Consider the following 22,043-nt stretch of genomic DNA (forward strand, 5'->3'; position numbering starts at 1 on the left):
TGTAAGTCATGATGTGGACTGCTGTGGGTGGATGACTCCTCTCCTGCTAATCCCCCATGAAAGCTTACATGGTACATGTGGGTTAACTCTCAAAATGTATTTCCGCAAAGTACTTTAAGCATGTCTGACGCTGGAATAATTTGATCAAACAGAATAATTAAGGGCAGGACTTGGGTTCAATGTAAATCAGATGATCCTGAAAATTACAGTGCAATATCCTTGTCCGAAAAAATGAGTGATTGATTAGTAATTCACGATGATGAAGCCAGCACAGCTCTGTTCATAACATAAAGATCAGACTGAAGCGAAAACACCACCAGTCACAGTCACAACCAAATTACAACAGCAGCTACAACGGTACTCACACTAACACACACCACTTAAAAATCAATAGCGCCACAGCACTGAACATGTACAAACCTCCCTGGTAAAACTATATTGCTGTTCTCCAGGTGCAAATATAATGCCTTTATCATAGGAAGAAAATGTCATATAGAGTCACAGGTCATACCCTCCATCACTGCAAGAATCAGCAATACTGTACCTTTACTTCAAACAAAGTAATTCTTAAATTACCAAATGAATATTGATAGCCCATGCAAATTATTTAACAGCACGATTGTTTTACCGTTGGACTTGTTATTTGTGTAGTGTGTTTGCTCTGCTAAGCTGATAGCAACATTCCCTTTCCTGCTATTCTACTGATCAGATACCAGAAATACCTGCTGGCTGACATTTTCAGCTTCAAGTTTTATGAATGGGATTTTGTACCGGTAATGAACTCAATACATCAAAAAATCATGGCACCTACTGCTGTTCCCGAAGAAATTACCTGTAGTTTATTATTTTAAACAGACTATGTCACAGGACATTTAAATATTTCTGGAAAAAAATCAATATAAATTTTAAAATGAACACTTTGTGAATATGGAGGGGTTTAGAGTTAGGTGGACTTGATAAGCAGACCAGATTTAAATGCTGGTCTATAAATGTTAGGTACATCCCACCAAATACACTCCTCATTGAACACTCATGCGCACCTTTCAGGCAATGAGGTGTTACTCTCAAGCGTCACTTTATTACCAATGGGTATTTTTCCTAAGGAGTTCAGATCACTAAGCCACCATACCACCCTGTATCAGTGTAATTCTAAGAGATGAAGTGACCTGTCAGGCTGTTCCCAAGTGAAAGCACATTTCTGAGGAATTTCTCAGTGACAAAAATACTGTCATTAGGAACACTTCATGCTTAACAATGTATGTTTAACACAAGCATTGTTACCTCTGGGAGTCTGTTACCCTACATTTCTTCACCTTAACAGAAATGGGCAGGTTATTTTTGTCTTTAAACTGGAGAGATGTACAAGTAGCCCTGTGTAAGGCTTGGCAGAAAACTTGCCTAACTCTTTAATGACTGTGTCCCTTCCATTTTGTAAGAGATTGTACAGGTACAAGCACACTGGAAGTAAACTTTAAAACAGCGTCAGGTGTGCTCTGACACTTTAAAACCACTGTGTGGTGCGATAGTGAATCTGAATTGCCTTTGAATTTCATATTCAGCTGGGGCTAGCTATGGTATGGGAACCAGGTAGTCCGTTCTATGTGCTTGGTTGGGTAATAAAACCACCTCTTACTAGTCTCCCCCTTATGCCCCAGGTTCCGCTGTTCAGCCACGCCCCTCTCTACTCTGTGCCCCCCCCCCCCCCCCCCATGGCTTATCTACTATCTACAGCAGTGTAAAGCAGCAGTTATCATACTTGAACGGACAGCAAAATGTGTGGTCAAATGACTGGGAGACAGTACAGTTGCATTATTGTTGCAAAAATAGGAAATGCAAGCAATGCCAGCCAGTCTGGATAAGGGATAGTGGTGATCTGCAATATAACCGTCTCCATTCATTCTTGCCCATCGTCTGCTGCTTCCTTCCTCTCTTGTGCAGCCAGTGTGTGGTCCTTCCCTCTTGGCCCTGCTCTTTTTGTTATTCAATGTTTAATTGGTGAGTTAGAGGCAGCAAGGATAGCCCTTCATCCTTCCCACCACCAGCAACATCGCTCTTTCCACCTCTTTCCCCCCAAAAAGCTCTTATTTTGAAAGGGTGCTTTGTTCTTGGGGCCTTCTGTCGATGGGCAATTAATTAGAGCCCTCCAAAGAAAAGGGGAAAAACATTACCCCAAAACCCCAGCGCTAATAATAAGAGTCGCCTAAAAATAAAGGAGCAGAACCAGCCCCCCCCATCCATCTATCCATCCCTCTCTCCCACCTCCCTTGCCTTCCCTTGTTTTAATCAGTCAATTCCTATATTTCTATTTCCTACCCATTAATCATCCCAGCTCCCAGTTCATAGCGCTCTTATGGAGTGAATTACAGACTGGAGGCCGGTGCCAATTCAAGTAAGTGAATTTCCCCCAACAGGGAAATATAACTGTCAACACAGAACAGCTCTCGGTAGTGCTCTCTCTCTCTCTCCCTCTCTCTCCTCTTGCACACCCTCGTCTCCCCTTAACACCGTCAGTTTTTTCGTCTCTCTCCCTCCCCTTCCTCTCGTGTTGTCTTTCCTAGGACCACACTCACTTTTGAGAGGTCTTACGCTCTCCTCTCTCTTTCTCTCTCTCTGTTTCTTGATTTGAGGGCTTTCTTTAATAGCCTCCCTCCTCTTAGATTACTTTATGTATACGCCCACCAGAGGCCCTTTTCAAGGGCAACTAACATAGCTTACATTTTTACATATTCTCAGTTTTTTGGGATAAATACCATGCTCAAGGGTGCAACTGCAGCGTATCCAACCCAGGACTTGAACCTGCAGGCCTCTGACTACTCCCAGTTCCCTAACCTCTACCCCACTGCCTCCCTAACCTTCCTCCTGGTGTCCTTCATGTCTGGCACCAATGCATCTTGGCGGCAGCAGCCTCGGAGGTGCAGCGTTGTTTGTGTAGAGCTGTGACACACTAAATAATTATGCTCCAACACATGAGCCTGAGCGCTCACATGCTTTGGAGATCACTCACTTAAACGTGCTCTGTGCAGATATCCACATACTTGCTATTCTGAGCTTGAGACAAATGCTGGCAGTGCTCGTTGTGTGAATCACGCCAACTGTCCACAGAGCACAGACACTTTCTGGCCAAACAAGATTTCCTCTAGAGTCCAAAAGGAATCAGTGAAGATGTTTATGTTTATATTGTCGTCTTTTTTACAAACAGCTTTTGAAAGCGACCCGTTGGGTTTTTTTCAGTGTTTCCATCCCATAGAAACTAACAGAGCGTCTTGATTTGCTCAAGCACTTGACCCTGATACACTCCAGTTCCAAGACTGAAACCACACTCAAAACTCCCCTCTGGTATTCCACAATGAGTAGTAACTCTGGGGAAATCAATTAAATGTGTGACAGCCTCAGTGACAAAATAAATCCATGAGCTTGACTCACACCCAGGTCCTACACACGACAAGCCCTATCAGCTCAGCCAGACCAGCTGTGTGGGAGTGTGTGTGTGTGTGTGTGTGTGTTTGTGAATATGTATGTGAGTATGTGCACATGTATGTGTTTGTCTGTGCATGTTTGTGTGTAAGAGAGAGACAAAGGGAGAGAGAGAGTATGAGTGTATGTTTGTGTGTGTGTATGTGTGTGTGTGCGCGTGTGCGCATGTGTGCTAGTGCGTGTGTTTGCGTGTGTGTGTTAGTGTGTGTGTGTGTGGCCCACCTCCCACTGCTAAGCTGTGGTTTTGAAGAGACACATTCACTCCCTTTATTTCAAAGACAACCACTCATTAACACATGCCATCGCCTCTAACTGCCTCTCTTTCCCTCTCCTCTTGTCTCATGATTTCACCTTCTATTTTCCACTCTCTGTCACTTTCTCCCACATTTTCCCAGCCTTCCTTAACCTTGTGTCCTATTGTTAGTGCTTGATAATTACCCTTTCCAATATTAAAACAACAGATGCTGTTCTCTCCCTAACTGGCCTCCATCTCTTTCTCAGTCACTCACTCTCTCACTCACTCACTCTCTCACTCACTCACTCACTCACTCACTCACCTCAGACTGGTGCACAGTGAGACCTGTTGGGAGTAGATACCCTCACAGATCTGCCCTCTTGTCCTGAAGGTACGGTTCCACCTGCTGTGATCTGGTATTGCACTGTTCCTCTACTGCATTGCACAATACTGCAATACAATTCACTAAATGACACAGTATATTATGCACCGCTGTTTTAAAGGGAAATGTAGTTTAATTGCCCTGTGCTACAGCGAGTGGCTTTTTATGGTCTTATCTGACCTGTCGGGTGCTGTCGGAGTGATTACGGATGACCTCAACGGGGGCCGTACCTCCCAGGGGCCTGAGTGGGGCACCGTTGTGGCGAATGCGTGGCCCCGTGGGGCTTCCATTGAGCTCCAGTCGGCCCATCTTGCCCGGCGGGGGCCCGCTGAGGTCTGGGCTGCCACCCCTCCTCTCAGGACTGTCCCGGCGCCGGGGGCTCTCGCTGCCTCGCTCCATCCCCCGCCAACCACCAGGGGGCGCTCCCACCAGAGGGTATGGGCCTGCGAGGAGGGATGGGGGAAAGACAAGAGGTCAGGGCGCACTCAGAGGAGAGAGGTAGAGGGAAGTAATGCGGGGGGGGCAGATCAGACAGGTGATGAGGAATTAGAACAAGGGGTTTGGTAATGGAGAGTGAGTGGGAAGTGAGCACTGGGGTGCTGGTAGGCCTGACAGAAGTGTGAAAGGTCTAATGGAATGAAAGAATAAAAGGGACAGGGGGTGTACACTACAGCATGAGGAAGAACACTGGGCCACTGTTTTTCCAAATGACATGCACACAGGCATGGAGCATACAGGACAAACACACCCACCCACCCCCACACACACACACACACACACACACATATGCACATACACTCCCAAAATCAAAGGCGATTGTTTTCCGTAGACTGGCGGCTCTGATCAAGCATCCCTACTTATCTGTCTTATCAACAAACAGCGCCGGGACACGTCCCTCTGCACCAGCATGGACAGGAATGTAAACAGGTCTGAAAGGGGGGTAAAGGGGAGGGAGACTGGGCAGGAGGAGGAGGGGTGGGGGTGGAGGGGGGGGCAGCCTCCTAACTGCTGTCCACTGCAATCACTCCCTATGATAATTACAATGAATTGTATTTATATAGCACCTTTCATCTTTTTTATTTATATAAAAGTACCGTACAGTGAGAGGTACAGTGTGACACATGGGAGCCATCTTGAACACCAGTTGGATTTATTCAGCCAATTAAACTGGGGGACGCCAGATTGAAAGAACCAGAGCAACAATGGCGTGTTCTAGATCGCAGTGCCTGGGCGGACATGGCTGTTCCTTCTTGATCCAGAGGGAATAGTGTCAAAAACATCAGCTCCTACCACCCATTCATGTCATGATTCGGGTCTCTGCAGTGGCCTCCCATGTAGGAACTACCTACACCCAACTGAGCTTTAGTCATTTGGTAAGAGCTGGGAGGGGACGGTCTGGCCATAATACACTGCAAGGGTGTAAAGTAAACCACCAAGTATTAAAGGCCACCAAGGGTCCAATTGTAGTGATCTGAACATTACGCAAAAGACAGTGACATCACTCATCCCGTAATTCACTGACTGGTGAAAAAGAGAGACGAGGGGAACGAGAGAAAAAAAAAGGAGGGAGCGGAAAAGACACTGGAAGACAGAGAGGAATAAACACGTTTTGTGTGTACGTGTGCGAGATCGAGAGCACACAGAAGTGAGTTTCCTGGACAGTGTGAGGCCTTTGCCAAGCCCGTTCTGTTTGTTTCTACGGCCCAGGCACTGACAGCCTACTCATCGCGCCATGACAGTGTTTTCAAACTGTGGTTGCCCCTCTCTCTCTCTCTCTCTCTCTCTCTCTCTCTCTCTCACTGGCTTACATTTAGGACATCACTCTCCACTTTCAACTACAGAAAACAGGAAAAGGGAAAAAAAAAAGACAACACTGAGAAAAGTCCCCTTTCCTTCAGAAATTACGAGTTGTTTTTTGTCTTTAATTTTGAAATAAATTCATACATTAAAGGCTTTAGCCTCTGCCTGACAAAATACTCATGTCAGCCAAAAGCGTGTGGCTGGCATATTTAACACCAAAAAAGGAGAAAAACTCAAAAAAGTGTTTCACTTCTGGAAATAAGTCTTAAAACGTACGGTTTGCCCCAACACGGCGGGAAGAGCAAGAGAGGCTGCAGCGTTTCCTTTGATTCTGTTTAATTGAAATCGGTTGTACTGGAGGGATAATAAACGGACAGCCGGTTCTTGAAAAACAGCACCACATGATTAAAATAACATGCATATACAAAATTAATAGCTGGCTTTAAGCACTGCTTTCCAACGTAAACTGTGTATTCTATATGGAACGAATCAGTGCAACAGTGCTTCATTCACTTTGCTGGAGAATGGATGGAAACAGAGCACAGATGAAGACTGTTGGAGAAGGCCTAGTTGGTAAGAACGTCTTTAAGTTGAGGAGCACTGTAAATATCTCATGGCCATATGTAGACGTGTGGAGGCTACCTAGAGAGGCCCCCCAAGGTTGAATGTAAAGGTAGAGAGGTAAACAGCAATGTTTTGCCCTCATGCTACTCTGTGTGTGTGTGTGTGTATGTGCGTGTTGGGAGGGGAATCAATGCATCTGAATATGACACGATGAGTCTGAGTGAGTGAAAGAAAGCAGCCACTGACTGACAAAGAGGTTCCAAAGTGAACCGTTTCCTCATCTGATGCGACTGACCTGTGCAGCAGCGCTGGTGCAGTGAGCTCTTTGTGACTTGTTGACACAGATTTGTGGCTTTCTCTCTTCTTCCAGGGCGAGATGACAGCCCTGCCTTCCTCTACAATGTATCATTGGCAGAGTCGCAACCCTGTAGGCCCTGCTCATCATTTCCATTGAACCCATCCCAGATCATAATTTGGGAGAGAGCTGCATAGCGTGCATGTGTAATTAATGCTTATAAATCTTAACAACTCTGACTAGACGTGCGAGTTTTTTTTTTTTTTTTTCCCCCCACTTGCTCGCGAGAGACAAAGACGCGGGTCTGCTTCTAATAAACGTTTTTGCACGGCATTTGGGAAAAGCAAGCCGTGGATCAGCCGGCTGGAAGCCCCAGCCCTCTCATCACCCCCCCCTCGCCCCCCTTTCCAGTGCAATAATAAAGCCATTAATAGTGAGAAATGAGTCCCAGGCGCTGGGGGGATTGTGGGGGACAGTGGTGAATTCTGGGTACGCTGCCGACTTGTCCACCCCCCCCCCCCAGTGCTGCGGCTGCACCGCATTCGCCGCGTCCCGGAACATCTGTCCCCTCGGCAACGCAGTCACGCCAAGCTAGGTGAGCTCTTCTGCGTTCCCTCCTTGCGTCACTCTCATTCTCCTTCCCACTGCTGCCTACCTCTCTCTTTCTCTCCCTCCGTCCTTCTCTCTCGCAGTTGCTGTCTTTCTCTTCTACTGCTTCTCCCTCCTTCTCCCTCTGGTTCAGTCACCTCTCTACAGACCCGTTTCTTAGATTCAAGCTCATCAGCAGGACTTGACCAGTCCCTGCCATCCTCATGTTCCTCTACACCTCCATCATTGCCTTTCTTTCTTTCATACTCCTCCACTTTCCTCCACTCCTCATGCTCCCTCACCAATATTTTATCATCCCTTCTCTCTGTCCATCTCTCTCTCTTTCCATCCTTCTCTCCACCCCAGCACTACCCTAAATTCTCTCTCTCACTCTGTCTCCATGTCCTCCCTCACTCCCGTTCCCTCCTGTTTTTTTCCGTCTCTCTCCTCTATGATTCTAATTGAATGACACAGCTATTCACTGTGGTTTTAGACCCCCTGTTAGATAGCCTTATTTCCCCCCTCTGCTGCCGCTGCTGCTGACTGGTGACTGCTGGTCTGGGATCAGCTCATCTCTGTCTCAGTGCAGCAGTGTTCCACCATACCTTTCACAAGTCTAGGCCTGAACTCAGGGAGCCTTTCAATGCAACTGATCCTTATCAAGGTCTTGCCTCCATCTCGGTGTTGATCTGCCTACCACTCAAAACTATTTGACGCAGGAGATAAATGATCTTGTTTCTTCCCTCCACAAGATCGTTTACGTTCTTCTAGGCGGTGATCGAGAGTGTAGGGAGGCAGTGTGTATATAGAAAGTACTGTGTTGGGTTGTCAACCCAAATATCCTGACCGCTCTGAGGGCACTGTCCAAGCAGTGCAAACGCACTTTGCAGAGGTCAAAGTGGAATCCCGTAGATCCCTCTCTAATGGGTAGTTGCAACATACACCAGGGGCGCTGTGCTGGTTCAAGAGGCGGAAATTCTCCCCAGAGCTTATAAAGATGATCTCAAAATTGTGTTGACTTGCAAATGATCTAACAAGAATAACTCGTAAACTAAGCTTTCAGCCATGGGATTAAATCTGACATTGCACTCTGAATCTTATGTAAGTTTAGGGTTGTCCTGAGGAAAGAATTGGAGGGGAAAAGAGCATACGCTGCTCACTAACCTAAATATGATGTGCAATGTCAGACACAAGAGACCACCTTGAACAAGGGGCATTCCCAACCGGGTCACAGTCAAACATAGCCTACAAACCCTGTATAGAAATCACGTCATTCAGATACGGTTGCAACCACTGTTCGTCTCTCCCTTTACTTTTCACCCAACTAGACACTGCACGAGTCAAGTTCTCCACTTTAGCTCCTCTGAATAATACATAGCGACAGAGAGAGATGTGGCCATTAAATATTAACATTGTGCGAGACTCTTACAGTGTCCGATTGTGAATCTCCACACACGTCGAGGTTCAGACTATCGCTGAGAGATTGCTTTTACAGCCCTCGAGCGCATGTATTCTTTAATCCACAGAACACAATTGAGATTTCGCAAATATTGAAACTACTCATGGCATGAATGAAAAGTCTTGCCAAGTCAACGCAATGGCCATAAGCACAAACCACACCGATCTGCTCCCCGTGGGTTTGCATGATACACTAATCCTGGGTGACAAAGTAGTTTTAGAAACCCTGTCATTGCAAAATGGCAGATTGATTTGAAATCAATTACGACACCTCCGATTCATAAGGGTTTAATTATTCTGAGACAGGTGTTGATAGCAGTGGCCTCTTTGCTGAATAAAGGAAATGCATGTCGTGGATTATTACTGACCTGAAATGCCAATTACATTTTAAATGTCAATTAGCTCTTTATTATTTACTACTTAAACACTGACATGGGAGAGAAGTATAATTATAATGTATGATTATTAATGACACTGTCATAGCCTGAACATAACTATTATAGTTGGGGATGTGTGTCGGGATCGGTGTTCAAAAGTAAACACTAGCCACACAAAAACACACACACACACACACATACAGAGCACAAACTCCACTTCAGTACTTTGTGTACACAAAGCTCAAACTTCAATTCCCCATTCCACCACTGCTCCTACCTGCATTGATATAGCTTTTATAATAACTGCTATCATCATAATTATCACAGAGGTATCAGTGTCAGAGACGCGCTGAACGGGAGAGTGAGGGTGAGCTCAGAGGCAGTTCGTCTCAGCCACTACGCTGCCATCTTTCTCTCTCTCTCTCTCTCTCTCTCTCTCTCCCACTCTCTCTCTCCCTTTTTCCTCCTCCTGGCAGCCAGGCTGAGCTCGGAGCCAGCCGTGCCACACACAGGAAACTGAGGGCAGTAAGTGGTCTACTACTGATCTGAGTGTACTCACAGACCTAAACACACAGAGCGGGAGGGAGGGAGGGAGGGAGGAGAGGAGGAGAGAAGGAGGGACAGAAAGAGAGAAGGAGGGAGAAAAAGAGGGAAGGAGGGAGGGGGAGAGGGCAAGAGGAGAGGAGAGGGAGCGAGAGGGACAGAAAGTGGGATGGAGGGAGGGAAGGATGGGGAGAGAGTAGGGGAAGATGGAGAAGGGGAGAAGGGGATAGGGAAGTGGAAGGGTAAGGGTAAGAGACAGAAAGAAGAGGGAAGAGAATGAGAGGAACAAGTGAGAAGGAGGAGGGGGTGCGAGACGGAGGGAGGGAAAGAGGAGGGACAGAGGGGACAGAGGGAGGAAAGAGGGGAAAGGGAGGGACTGAGAGGGGAGAAAGGGGGACACAAAAAGAAAGAGGCTGTTAAAAGGAGACCGAAAGAAAAGATGGGAAGATGAAGGGAAAAGGCGGAGAGACGAGTGACCAGTGGGAACAATGGCGTTAAGGAGAACTGCATGGAGAGATGGGGAGGGAGATTGGAAAAGCCGATCGACAGCTCAACAGCTCATAAGAACTGGCATTGCAAAGATATACAAAAATGTAATTTAAGACAGCACTCTAAAACTGAAGATGACATTGAAAAAGGAGGGCTGAATGAGTGAGGCAGATGAAAGGGCTGGTCACAAACTGACATCATCTGTAATATTCCATATCCAATAGTAATAATCCCAGTGTGCATGAGTTTGTAATGATATAAATGCACCCCTTTGAATATTTATGAGAATAATACCACACAATAAACATCATAAAAAAGAAAGCACTATACTTTATAAATCCAAATGGTTATAAAAATTAATAGCAAACATATAACTGCAGGAGGATCCTCTACATTGCACCAACAACAGACAGTTTAGTGTTTGGCATTGGCACTTTTCATTTTTTATTTCAACTACCATTTTAAAGCAGACACGTCTGAGGCCATTACCTCTCGATAAAGGACAGGTATACAGGGCTTAGCGCCATTTCCTGCTCACAGGTGTGGTGAAGAGGTGCGTCGGTGAGGTGAGAGGGCTGATAGCCTCTTATCAAACAGTAGTAATGACTGACAGATCTTCCTCCCCACGTCAGCCCCTGCTGACGACAGCACACTGCTGACGTGTTCCGGCCTGGGCCACTGCCCCTTCGCAAACACACCGTTCGCCGACGATGTCCTCACGTCTGTGCTGCTTGCTAGCACTGTGCAGACAGCTCAGTACTGGATTCAGTGTGTGCAGATGCATGTATGTGTAAGGTAGTGTGTGGAGGAGTGTGTGTGTGTGTGTGTGTGTGTGTGTTTGTGTTTATGTGGCTGTCCGTGTCTGTGTTTGCCTTTGATGTATCGGTGCATATGTATGTGTGTGTATATGTGTGTATTTGTCTACGTTTGTGTGTGTGAGCGCGATCGGAGTTGTAATATGTGCGATTGGAGTTGCAATGTATGTGAACGCGACTGGAATTGTATGTGAGTGGAACTGCGATATTTGTGAGTACAAAGACGAACAGCTGGGGGCTGAGAAAAAGACTGGCCCTCTGGCGAACATGTTTAGCTCTCTCATAAACATTACAGTTGATCATAAAAGATAAATAGTTCACAGCAGGTCTTTATTACTCTCTCTCTCTTTCTCTCTCTCTCTCTCTCCATATATGTATAATATATATGCATGTATGTGCATGGTGTTTGTGTATGTGTGTGTGCGTGTGTGTATGTGCATGTATACATAAATGTATGTAAAATGCATTAAAACACACACACACACACGCACGGTCACGCAAACCACAGGCAGTACATAGTAAAGGATCACTGCACCGGCAGTCAAGAGACCACACACTGACTCACAGGAACACCAAACCCTAACACATGGGAGCCAAACATAGAGACCCAACACACAGAGAACACACAGAGAACTCATCACTGCACACAGAGAAGCAGTTAGCAGACACAGAAATGTGTGCTGGAGAAGCAACTGCTAAAATACTTTGACTCTCAACCCTGATATACGTAACTGAAACAGTGTTGTGTACTGACACAAAAAAAGACACCGATTTCTGCATTTCTGTGATGTAAAGTCTCTTTAATTTTAATATTTCCTATCTGCTCTGCAAATTCCGGGAAAAATTGTAAAGACTTGAACTCGAATCGAAACGGTCTTGCCTGAGGGAACAGAGAAGGATATCTGTAAGAGATGTATAGTTGCCGTTTGATTGTGCTCTGGCAAAGGTGCAATAACTTAAAAAAAAGAAAATCATAAATGTTATTATACTGATGATGTTACATTTAAAAATGACAGACCATTACATTGTAATGGTCTTCTGAGTAAATAAAAAGTTACAATGTCTGAAATGTAGCCTGAGTAGGTACAAAAATGCAGACAACCTGACAATTTCCAAAAACAATTCAGAAACTTTTACATAATGAAATTTGAAACAGCACCATGGGAAGAGGGATGCATATAGATCATGACACGACCCAGAGCTTGTGTGAGAGAAAATAAATTTCAAAATTCATTTTCTTTGTTTATATGAAAGAGGTTTTTCTGGGGCCGCACCGACATCCAACTCTGAAAAAATGTTGGTATTGTTTAAATACTAAAAAAAAAGAATTAGTATAAGTTCACATTCTCACAGTGCTTTATAATTGTCCATGTCTCTATCCTCAACAAAGAACAAGAGCCTTTTCACATATAGTACACCGTCACCATTAAAATGCACATCCACTGATACTCAGAGTGTGGACACTGGGACTAGTGTCAAACCTGAGTGTAACAACCCTGAGTGTAACCTGAGGCACACCTTTTCTACGCCTCTCCCAGAGAGGTGGATTAGCAAACCAGCAATACAGCCTCCTGGGCAGGAAGTGAGCCACAGCACAGTAGGCGATGACTTATATCTGTGTAACTAATCTATGAAATAGGAGGCTGGAGCTGCAAGAGGAATCCATTCCAAGATTTTCACTTTCTCCACCAATTTCCCCCATAGGATGTGCGATGGTTAAAATATTAAGGTTTGTCAGAAAAAATAGAAATTGCTAAAAACCTTTTGCTAATATATGACAGGCTCTTTTCAACCTCTTAAACTATTAATAAGAGGTAATAAAAGGACATTTGTAATTGCATGCAGTTCCCATTGTTTTTCCGTGGCTACACAGGGGTGGGGCATGCTGAGGAGTACCGGTTTTACCCAGGAATTTCGGGCTCTGGTGTTCACATTTTTCAACAAAATTATTTATCTCACAGGAATTTGCAGTGCGTAATATAATGTGTGGCCTATTAGCAAGTTTGAAACATTAGTGCAATATGGAAACTGCATAACTACCTCGAGGTCAGGAAACAGACAGTATTTAGCCAATATCAAATGAAACAGAATTCTCACAGCAATTTTCACAATTAAGGCGTACGTCAGGATGCAATAGCCTGGAATTTGACTGTATGCGAAAGGGCTCTAAGCATACCACTTACACAAGCAAATACGATACAGGATGGGAATACAAAATATATCCAATCACTGAACCGCTGAGAGATTCCATCCATCTATACTTCCTCTATTTTCGAGGAACATCGAGACTTTCTGCCACAGAAAGGCAACCCATGAACAAACACAGGTTCAGCCTGGCCGCAATGCCTGTTGCTTTTTTTCTATGATTATGTTGGTACTGAAATCAATGCAAACTGGTGTGTAAGAACTGATACAAGGATAAAAATTGCCCTAAATTTGTAACTCGGAGATAAGGACAATGTGCAAAAATGCACAGTCAAACTAGGGCTGGCATCTGTTGAGTAAAAATTTGGGGGACGCAACAGGGAAAGTGCCGCTGAGAGCACCTCGCATGAGTCTCCCTGCCTCTCGGAGACCGTGCTGAAAGAGGGAGGGGTCGCTGAGAGAATTTTAACATCAATCCTGACTGTAAACACAGTCGGTCATAAAATTTTTAGCTAACTTCGTTTGGTTTGGATTGTGCTTTTTTCTAAAACCCAAAACCCGACCGCATTTTTCACACAACATGCAGATATATCAATACTCGTTGTCCATCTCAAACGCTCTATGTCTTATTTAGTCTCGGTCCGAGCCGGTGGGGAAAGACTGCATGTGATTGGAGGATTGCTCATTGGTTGGGAGTTAAAGGTCCCACAGGTTGCCTTTGCTGTGAATAACTCTATTTCACTTTCATATGGTCTCAGTTTGAGTCTATGAGAAAATAAAACCCTAGCAAAGTGTTTACTTCGATGTGCCATTTAATTTTAAAATAATGTGCCCTCTGGGGAGCTTTGACATGGTGGTCGCATACTGGTGTCCAGCTGAATACTTTCCCCAGGGTTCATTTTCTAAAGGGATATTTACTTTTCCCAGAAAACCTCAAATTAATCTGAAGCTTCAATTAAACACATGTGTTTGCAGAAAACTAAGATGTAAGATAAGCTACAAATATTTTTTTTTTCATAGAGGACACCTAGGTGACTTTTGTAACATGTACATAAAAGCTGTAACCTTTCAAAGCTTTTAAATTGAGCCTGTTCCTATGGCAGATGGCTACAGTGAACTAGAACAACGCTGCAAGGTAAAAACAAGAGCACCTCTCTCCCTTTCTTCATATATTTCCAATGAGACTGAGATAGTAATACTCAAACGCAGACCACTTAACTATTGTGAATCGTGGTTGCACCTCATCAGTTAAAATGTCACCATAAAAACGCAAGCCACTGTATACATTATATATAGCAACGCTGTTGCTGCTATTATTCTAAAAGCCTGTTGTTCACCTGCATTTGAGGCACATCACACTTAAAGATTATACCATGGCAGTCTTTCTGCACTCCAGTGCTATTTCAAAGAAATGGATCCTTTCACACAAAACGTCAGTCCAATGTTTGAATTAGGATCCATTTAGCTTTTTAGCAGTTAAGAAGTCCTATTCATTCAAGTGCATATTAGTGATTGATAGATATTGTTTTTTTTTTATAAAATGTTTTTTAAATGACAGCTTCATTCTTATGCCTTAACAGGACATCCTTCTGTTCTTTTTCAGTAGAGAAAAAGACATCCTTATCGAAATGTATGTTGAGCAAAATTTGAAATTTGCATCTTTCATTCCAGCAAATAATAAGCCATCTTGATCAAATTTGTTGAACAGTTTTGATTCATAGTGTGCCGTAATGTGCTTTTACCCACCATAACACTGTATAATTAAGTGTGGTAAAACACAAAGGAGTTCATTTTTTAACTTTAAAAATAAAGTTTCATGCTTGATTTTTGTTGCTGGAAAAGCATTGTTTATATGACAATGCACCATAAAGGATACAAACCCAAATATAAAAAAAGATATAATGTACATCTGTAGCTTGTATATACTGACTCTAGCACACTTTGAATAAGAAACAAAGTAAAATTTAATTTCAGTGATTTACAGCAGTTACCTTCACTTAACATACTCACTGATTCACGAAGACAATTCATTTTTTGACTGAAGGTCTATTAAATAGATAATATACTGAGAAACTACCAAATACTACGGAGTTCAATTAACTATGAAATACTAAAATATAAAGTTCACATGTTCATATTCTTACACTATTGGATACTTTGCCATTTATAAACATCACAGTAAAAATTTGGGTTAAATTATATCTACATTAAATTATTTGTCACAACACTTTTCTTAGGCCACTCCTATATTGTGCAGTAGTTGGGGTTTAAATTATCATATATGAAATAAACATTTCCTAAAATGTTGTGCTTTTTCATTGGACTTTCACTGGTGGTAAAGGTCATGCCGATTGCCCTCATAGCATTAAAATGCCCTGGAGACTAATTGCAAATTCAGTGTTAAATAGGTTGACTTAGAAAGGATAGTGTATGATGGAAACTGTTTTTAAGATGAGCGGGTCTTTTTAAAGTGTTAGCGTGTGATGGAGGATAGAAGGTTTTACTTCACAATTACAACACAGTTTAGAGTTCTGAGAAAAATAAGAAAATTCAGCAAAAATCAAAAACAATAGCATCATAATTGTTCTCCAAATAGCCATCATCCTTATAATTATAAGAGCCTAATTTTAGTTACAATAACAACTGTATAAAAATTTAAAGGGCTCCTTCATAGTCAAAAAAGCTTCGGGTCAAAATACGCTGTTTACTGCTTCAGACAGACACCCTGTAATATCCTATCTGTGTGCGGCGATCTGAGTGTGTTTACAGGATACCAGTAGGACCTCAGACTCATCTTCCACGGCGCTAAATACAGTAACCCAGGCAACACCGCAAAGGATGCAAAAATCACTTTGTCACTGGATGTCTTATATAATGTCAAAGTCCCCAGTTGGAGGCGTCTGTGGCACCAGGTGTGCAACGGCAGCAGAGCTGAGCAGAGATTTATATTTGCATTGCAGCCACTTGGCAGACGCTCCAATTCGGCACGACTTGCGAGGCAAAGCTGCAAATGCACGTATGATGCGGTCATGGCGTTGTCTTCGGCCCCATGCGTACCGCACTTCAGGTGTCCTACGTCTGATGGAAGACCTGCTTTTCTGATCTGCTTTTTTTTCTCTCTCGGGGACATATTGAGGCCTGCGTTTCCCCACATCTATCTTCCGTGCAGAGCAAGGCCCAGACCAATAGACCCAGGGAGAGAGGGCTAGGACTGGGTCTGCATTGCAAATCAGGTATACGGGAGTACGAACCATAATCGAATCGTTTATCACCTGCAAATTGGTGTGGCTGTCACCTGCGTCCATATACTTGCCGTATCTGCAGCTGAAGTCATACAATGCAACAGACCCGGTGCATTAAGTACCACCTAAAAATCATACCCGTTGAACGCAATGTCAGTTTTCATAAATTGATTGGCGCAAAATTAAAATATGCACAATCAATATTTGTGAATATGAGAGCAGGGGAACTATAAATTCAGTACCGTTCTGATCTATAATTCTTAGTATAATCACGAACGTACGTCATATCATGGAATTTTATCTAGATCGCTCCGATTAGGCTAGTTGAACAATTTCTGTGACCACTCGATTAAAAAACCTGTCAAAGCACCTGAAGAATGAATGATAATTACTTCCCTGTTAAGGTAAAGCAAAATGTTCAGCGCAGTCAGGTCTTCTCCATTATCAAAGTGTATAGGGTAACTGGCAGCATCATGACACTACACAAGAACTACTCATGAATTCATTCAGAATCATTCATGGCACTACTCAGGAATGACTATGTGTTGTACTGGTAGTTGATGTAGAGGAAGACAAGATGCCTCTCTTCATTCAAGTCACTAACTGACAAAAAGCAAAAATTGGGCCCAACTAGCCGACAGTTCTCTCACTGGTATACACAGCGCCTTAAACTTAGCATCGATGAAATACGACCAGACTTTCAACTGCACCTTTCAACAGCATGATATGGGGAAAACAGCGGCTGTCAGACCAACCAGGTACCAACCTCAGGCTGCCAAATGTAAAGCTGAATTATGGAAACCACGCTGTGGTCTTGAGGGATACTCACCTGGGTTATATCAATGCAGTCCTTCCCAGTTAAGGCAGAGCACTCTCACAATGCTACTGTAACATGGTGTTGACATCAGTACATAGTTGTACAACAGCGTTATGTTTTAGCGTCCTAAACTGCCTGTGCGTCCCAGCTGCTAGAAGCTGGAGGTTTTCTCAGTCAGCAGGGGGGACGAGTGAAAATTTGCGCCAGAACTGAAAATCCACATATTTGCAAAATGTAGCCATAAGTGCATCTGCATAATGCCATACATTTGTGAAAATACGTCCTGACAAAAATAAAGGAGCAGGTCAAACTAGTTTGAAAGGTTCACAAAGCGAACTACACGAAGGAGCTGAAATAAAAAGTTCAGTATTAAAGTGTCATTTCCCCACAGCCCTGCCCAGCTGTGTATCTAATCTGGTGTTTAATAGTCCCACCACACCCTTGATATCTGTGGGGAGAGATAGCTCTGATCACACAGCAGGAATGAAAAAGTGGAGAAAGAGAGAGAGAGAGACAGGGAGGGAAGAGGAAAGAGGAGAGGAGAGTCGAGCATGGGGAAAGATGGCGACACAGTGAAATTCAAAAGGCATGTTGCTCTTTGTCCCCCGCCGGTTTATGCTTCGCGAAAAGAACATCATGGCACAAAGGAGCAAACGAAAGCATGAAAACGATTTCCAAAGGATAAAAAAACAGCAGCTCAACAAGAGGCACAAATAAATAGCAAAGGGTGGGGGAGGGTGCAAAGAATAAAACTAATGAAACAAAAAAATAAAATACACTCATTTTTTTTCCTCAGGTAGATCAGTGCATTGTAATGGCACTGAAATCCAGCATGACGGACACACACTACAGTAGGTGGTTTTGTGAGTTTGCACAGGCTGCTTCCATTCCACGGCACAGCCAAGCAGCTAGAGATTATCTGCGCTCTCACATAATTGGAGACAGTGATTTAGAAACTTTTGTGGACTTTCTGGTTAACTCTGGGTCAATTGCCTTCAACGTTCACTTCCTACACTGAGAGCTAACTTATGAAACTATGGAGTGAATTTGTGAGTCGTAGAAAGGGGTTTTTTGAAAAGCAAACAAACAAAAACAAACTGAAAAACATAATCACGGTTTTATATTATTCTCTCATGGATCTATAAGCACAAGCTTGATTCCACAAAGTTTTCAAAAAAGTAGGGTTGTCCCAACCTATCATGCAGCAAAATATTTAACACAAAAAAAAGCTGCCATCGATCTGAAATCCATTTTTTCAGACAAAAATGAATTTGTCTTTCATTTGACTTGGCAGCACATTCTTGGATGACAGTAAAATATGTTTATTCAAAAAAATGTTTATTCGAATTTTTAAAAAATGCTTTGATGATGCCTCTAAACAAATGTTGCTGACATTGTCTGAGGCAAACTGTTCATTCTCACATGCCAGCCTAGCATATACTTTTCCATTTCATTAAATTAAAATAATAGCTTTGAGCCATTCTAATGGTATTTACTTTCCTGAACTTACCGTATACATTCAATCAGACTGTGACTATCACAGACCATCGGACAGTGAATTTGATCTTTCCAGTATCATATACTCAGGCGATGGATATGGTTTTTGTCTGTTTGGTTGGCTATTTAGATGAGATTTTTAGACTACTATGAGTAAAATTAATATAACAATGCCACTACAACTACTGCATATTATGTGTGTGTGTATATATGTAAAATATATTCATGCACCTAAAATATATATATAATCCATACGTCTGTGTGTGTTTATGCTGCATTACTGTAACAACACATTATTGTGTTAATGTTATATCACATCTCGTCAAAATAGGGTTCTCTGGGAATATGGTCAACGTTAACACTGCTGATGACTTACAAAAATGAAAACAATAATCATATCCGTGACTACAAAAGATATGCATACAGTGTAAAGTCTCTTTATAAATACACAATTGTAGTGAGATGAAGAAATCGATCTACAAATCTCCTTTTGCATTAAGAAGAGAGTTCCATACACTAAATGCTGTATTTAGGTGAGTGACGGCACGCACTGAACGCTCCAAACAGCATGTAACTACAGCTGCTTTCACTGATTTATTTTTTGTTAGAGATGTGTCTGACTCCACCTTTTCTGCTTATGGAGATGATGGACGGTTTTAAAATATCAAGCAAAATAAAGGTATATTATCCACCGAATGGTGTTTCAGAATAGTTTATTTCAATAGTACTTTCGAATCGTTTTAAACTCAAATAGGCGCCATCGAAGAAACATAAATATGAATTGAAGACGTGAAAAGCATATGGTGAATTACAAAAGCGCATATGGAAAATGCGGCAAACTGTCTCAACTGATAAATGAAAAATAGCTGTAGAAATAAAATACATTTCTATTGAAGTGCAATGCAGACCCCCTGGTGCGGGGGAGAGGGCGGGGGGGATTTCTGTTCGCAGTCCTGTATTGGACGGCTGAAAGGTCCCGCTGTGAATTGGAAACGTGAACTGTAAATTACAGTAAATTCCTAACCGAACGGAAAACTTCATAACAATAATGGGTCAGGTATTACTTAAATAAAATCACGAGGAAGTACGGCGCCGAGCCTGCGTCACTCCTGTCATAATGTTACCAACGCAGAGCCTGCTTAAGGTATTTAATGCACGTCTTCCAATGTTTTACACAATATAACATGGTGTGTTTATGTAAGTGAACCAACAATGTAAAAGATACGTGATGCAATTATAATCCCATACAGGTTTACTTATTAAAATGACTAATGTCCCTCACACACACGTACCCAGCTCCTGCAAGTAAGATGGAAGGCGCTATGAATTACTAGATTTGTTGGCTTTGGTGGCATTCAAAGCTGTCAAAGTTTAAAATACGGCATATCTCTAACAAGAAGTTCAACTCAAACACGAACCCTGGCAAACACTTACTGGAGCGCGCGGCAGCGGTCACAATCGTCATACGGGCCTCTTCAGGCACAGCCCCTGCAGCGCTACACTGCCGTCCGCCTCTGGACAACAGATTTTCTGCTCAACAATTGAACTCTAATTTTCATAGTACTATTTTAACAACAGAATACAAATCTACAGTTTTATTTTTAACAACTGAAAAGTAAAATGTGTATACACTATACACAATAGGAAGGCATTTTTTTTTACAATCCCAGACTATTCATCCCAAGGAAAGTGCTAAGTGAGAACCTATCTGTTGTTGGTTGGACAACAAACGTACCACTACAAAATAAAGCACGGCGTTTTGTTTTGCGTGCCAAATTAAACACTACTATCTAAAATCGGAAAAGTTTGAAGTTTTCTGGTATAATTTCGTGTCGGAAGCGGAGCGTATTAATGTTTCTTAGCGGTGTAGGTAGGCTAACGCTCAACTTCAGCAGAGCAAAATTGCTTTGAAAACTTTTTACTGCAGTTTTTTCTAAATTTTACAGATTACTCAGAAAGATTCTCTATTATATGCATTAGGCAAAAATGGGCTTGTAAACACGCAACCGACAATGCGCACGTCCCCTCAAAAAGGAACCATGTTAAAAAAGAGAAATGTAGTCCACATGAAATTTCTTTTTAAACTTTCCTCTACATTTCGTGCGGCAACCTACAGATGTAAAATAATTAGATTTGTCCATATTATAGTCTATAATATTAACAAAAAGAATCCAAGGAAACAATAACCCTTATTAATTACGTATAAAAGTGGTGAGTTACAACAATAATAGTGCTAATAATAATTGCCACTATTACCTGTATAATACAAGGGAAAAAAATCCACTCTTACAAGACATCCTGAAATTAATGTTTATCTTACGTCGGTTGTTAGTCTTCCATATGTTGTGACCGTTCAATGCACACGGATATCTAGCGTGGGGACACCGGCGAACTCCTTCTTGTGGACAAACAATCCTTCCACACGACTGAGATCACATACATGCCCGGTGCATAACTTAAGGAGGCAAATTAGGGTTCACAGACTGCAGGCCACAAAAAGACTTTTACGGTTGTTTTCAGCGTTGTTTAGCTCGTAGTCATAAAACACGTGTCAAAAATAAGATAAATAGCCTAAAATAAGATGAAAGGTACATATACATATGAGGGGTGATACATGGACTTTTACATCACTGTCAAAGCTAAACTATTTAACGGTGCTTCAATACATTGTAGACCCAACCAGAAAACAGACACCAGACATTGATAGATTGACAAAAGAATAAGTACATAATATTGTGGGTTTTTTTTAAAACAGAAAGAGTGATTTTGTCTGTATTGAGAGTCATAGATCAACTTGGGGTAAGCCATCTGCTGTGTCTAAGGCTCCGAGTAATCTTACGTTCGGTGGCTGGTATCACTCTACTCATTGATTTACCCAGTGTTTCTACCGTGGAACTCTCCAGTTGACCTCTCTATTCGATTAAAAATACATATCAGAAGCAGTTATGTCGCGACTAAAAACCTGTAATTATAATTATTATTATTTATTATTGCTAATAATAACAACACTTATATTAACTTCAATAATCGCCCTATTAGTAATAATCATGCATATTCACACACATGGACACATACATGCAAATATTGTAGCGTTAGGCTACTTGAGAAAATATTCTCCGAAAAAAACATATATATTATTAATATTATTAATATTTGTGACGGTGCTAAATCCAAAATCATAAAAAGTACACACCTTTTAGGCGCAAATTATTGTATGACCGTCTACTTTACAACAATAAAACATTTTTTGCCCCAAAGGAACTCTCTCATATTGAACTTAATCTTAAGAACAACTTGGTTATAAGTCCCTACGGGTACTTAC

At 42.4% G+C, this 22,043-nt stretch overlaps 1 protein-coding gene across 4 annotated transcripts in view; it reads right to left on the reverse strand.

Annotated features, from left to right (window-relative positions):
- The window catches only part of satb2 (SATB homeobox 2), a 48,165-nt gene that overhangs the window by 25,322 nt on the left and 800 nt on the right, over window positions 1-22,043 (reverse strand). For all 4 annotated transcript variants that reach the window (XM_036545945.1, XM_036545944.1, XM_036545942.1 and 1 more), the window contains exon 2: window positions 4,322-4,534. In XM_036545945.1, coding sequence (XP_036401838.1) covers window positions 4,322-4,490 — 169 coding nt within the window. In that variant the 5' untranslated portion in view covers window positions 4,491-4,534. The remainder of the gene's footprint in view (window positions 1-4,321; window positions 4,535-22,043) is intronic.

The sequence above is a fragment of the Megalops cyprinoides genome, chromosome 14 (assembly GCF_013368585.1).
Source record: "Megalops cyprinoides isolate fMegCyp1 chromosome 14, fMegCyp1.pri, whole genome shotgun sequence".
Taxonomy (NCBI): domain Eukaryota; kingdom Metazoa; phylum Chordata; class Actinopteri; order Elopiformes; family Megalopidae; genus Megalops; species Megalops cyprinoides.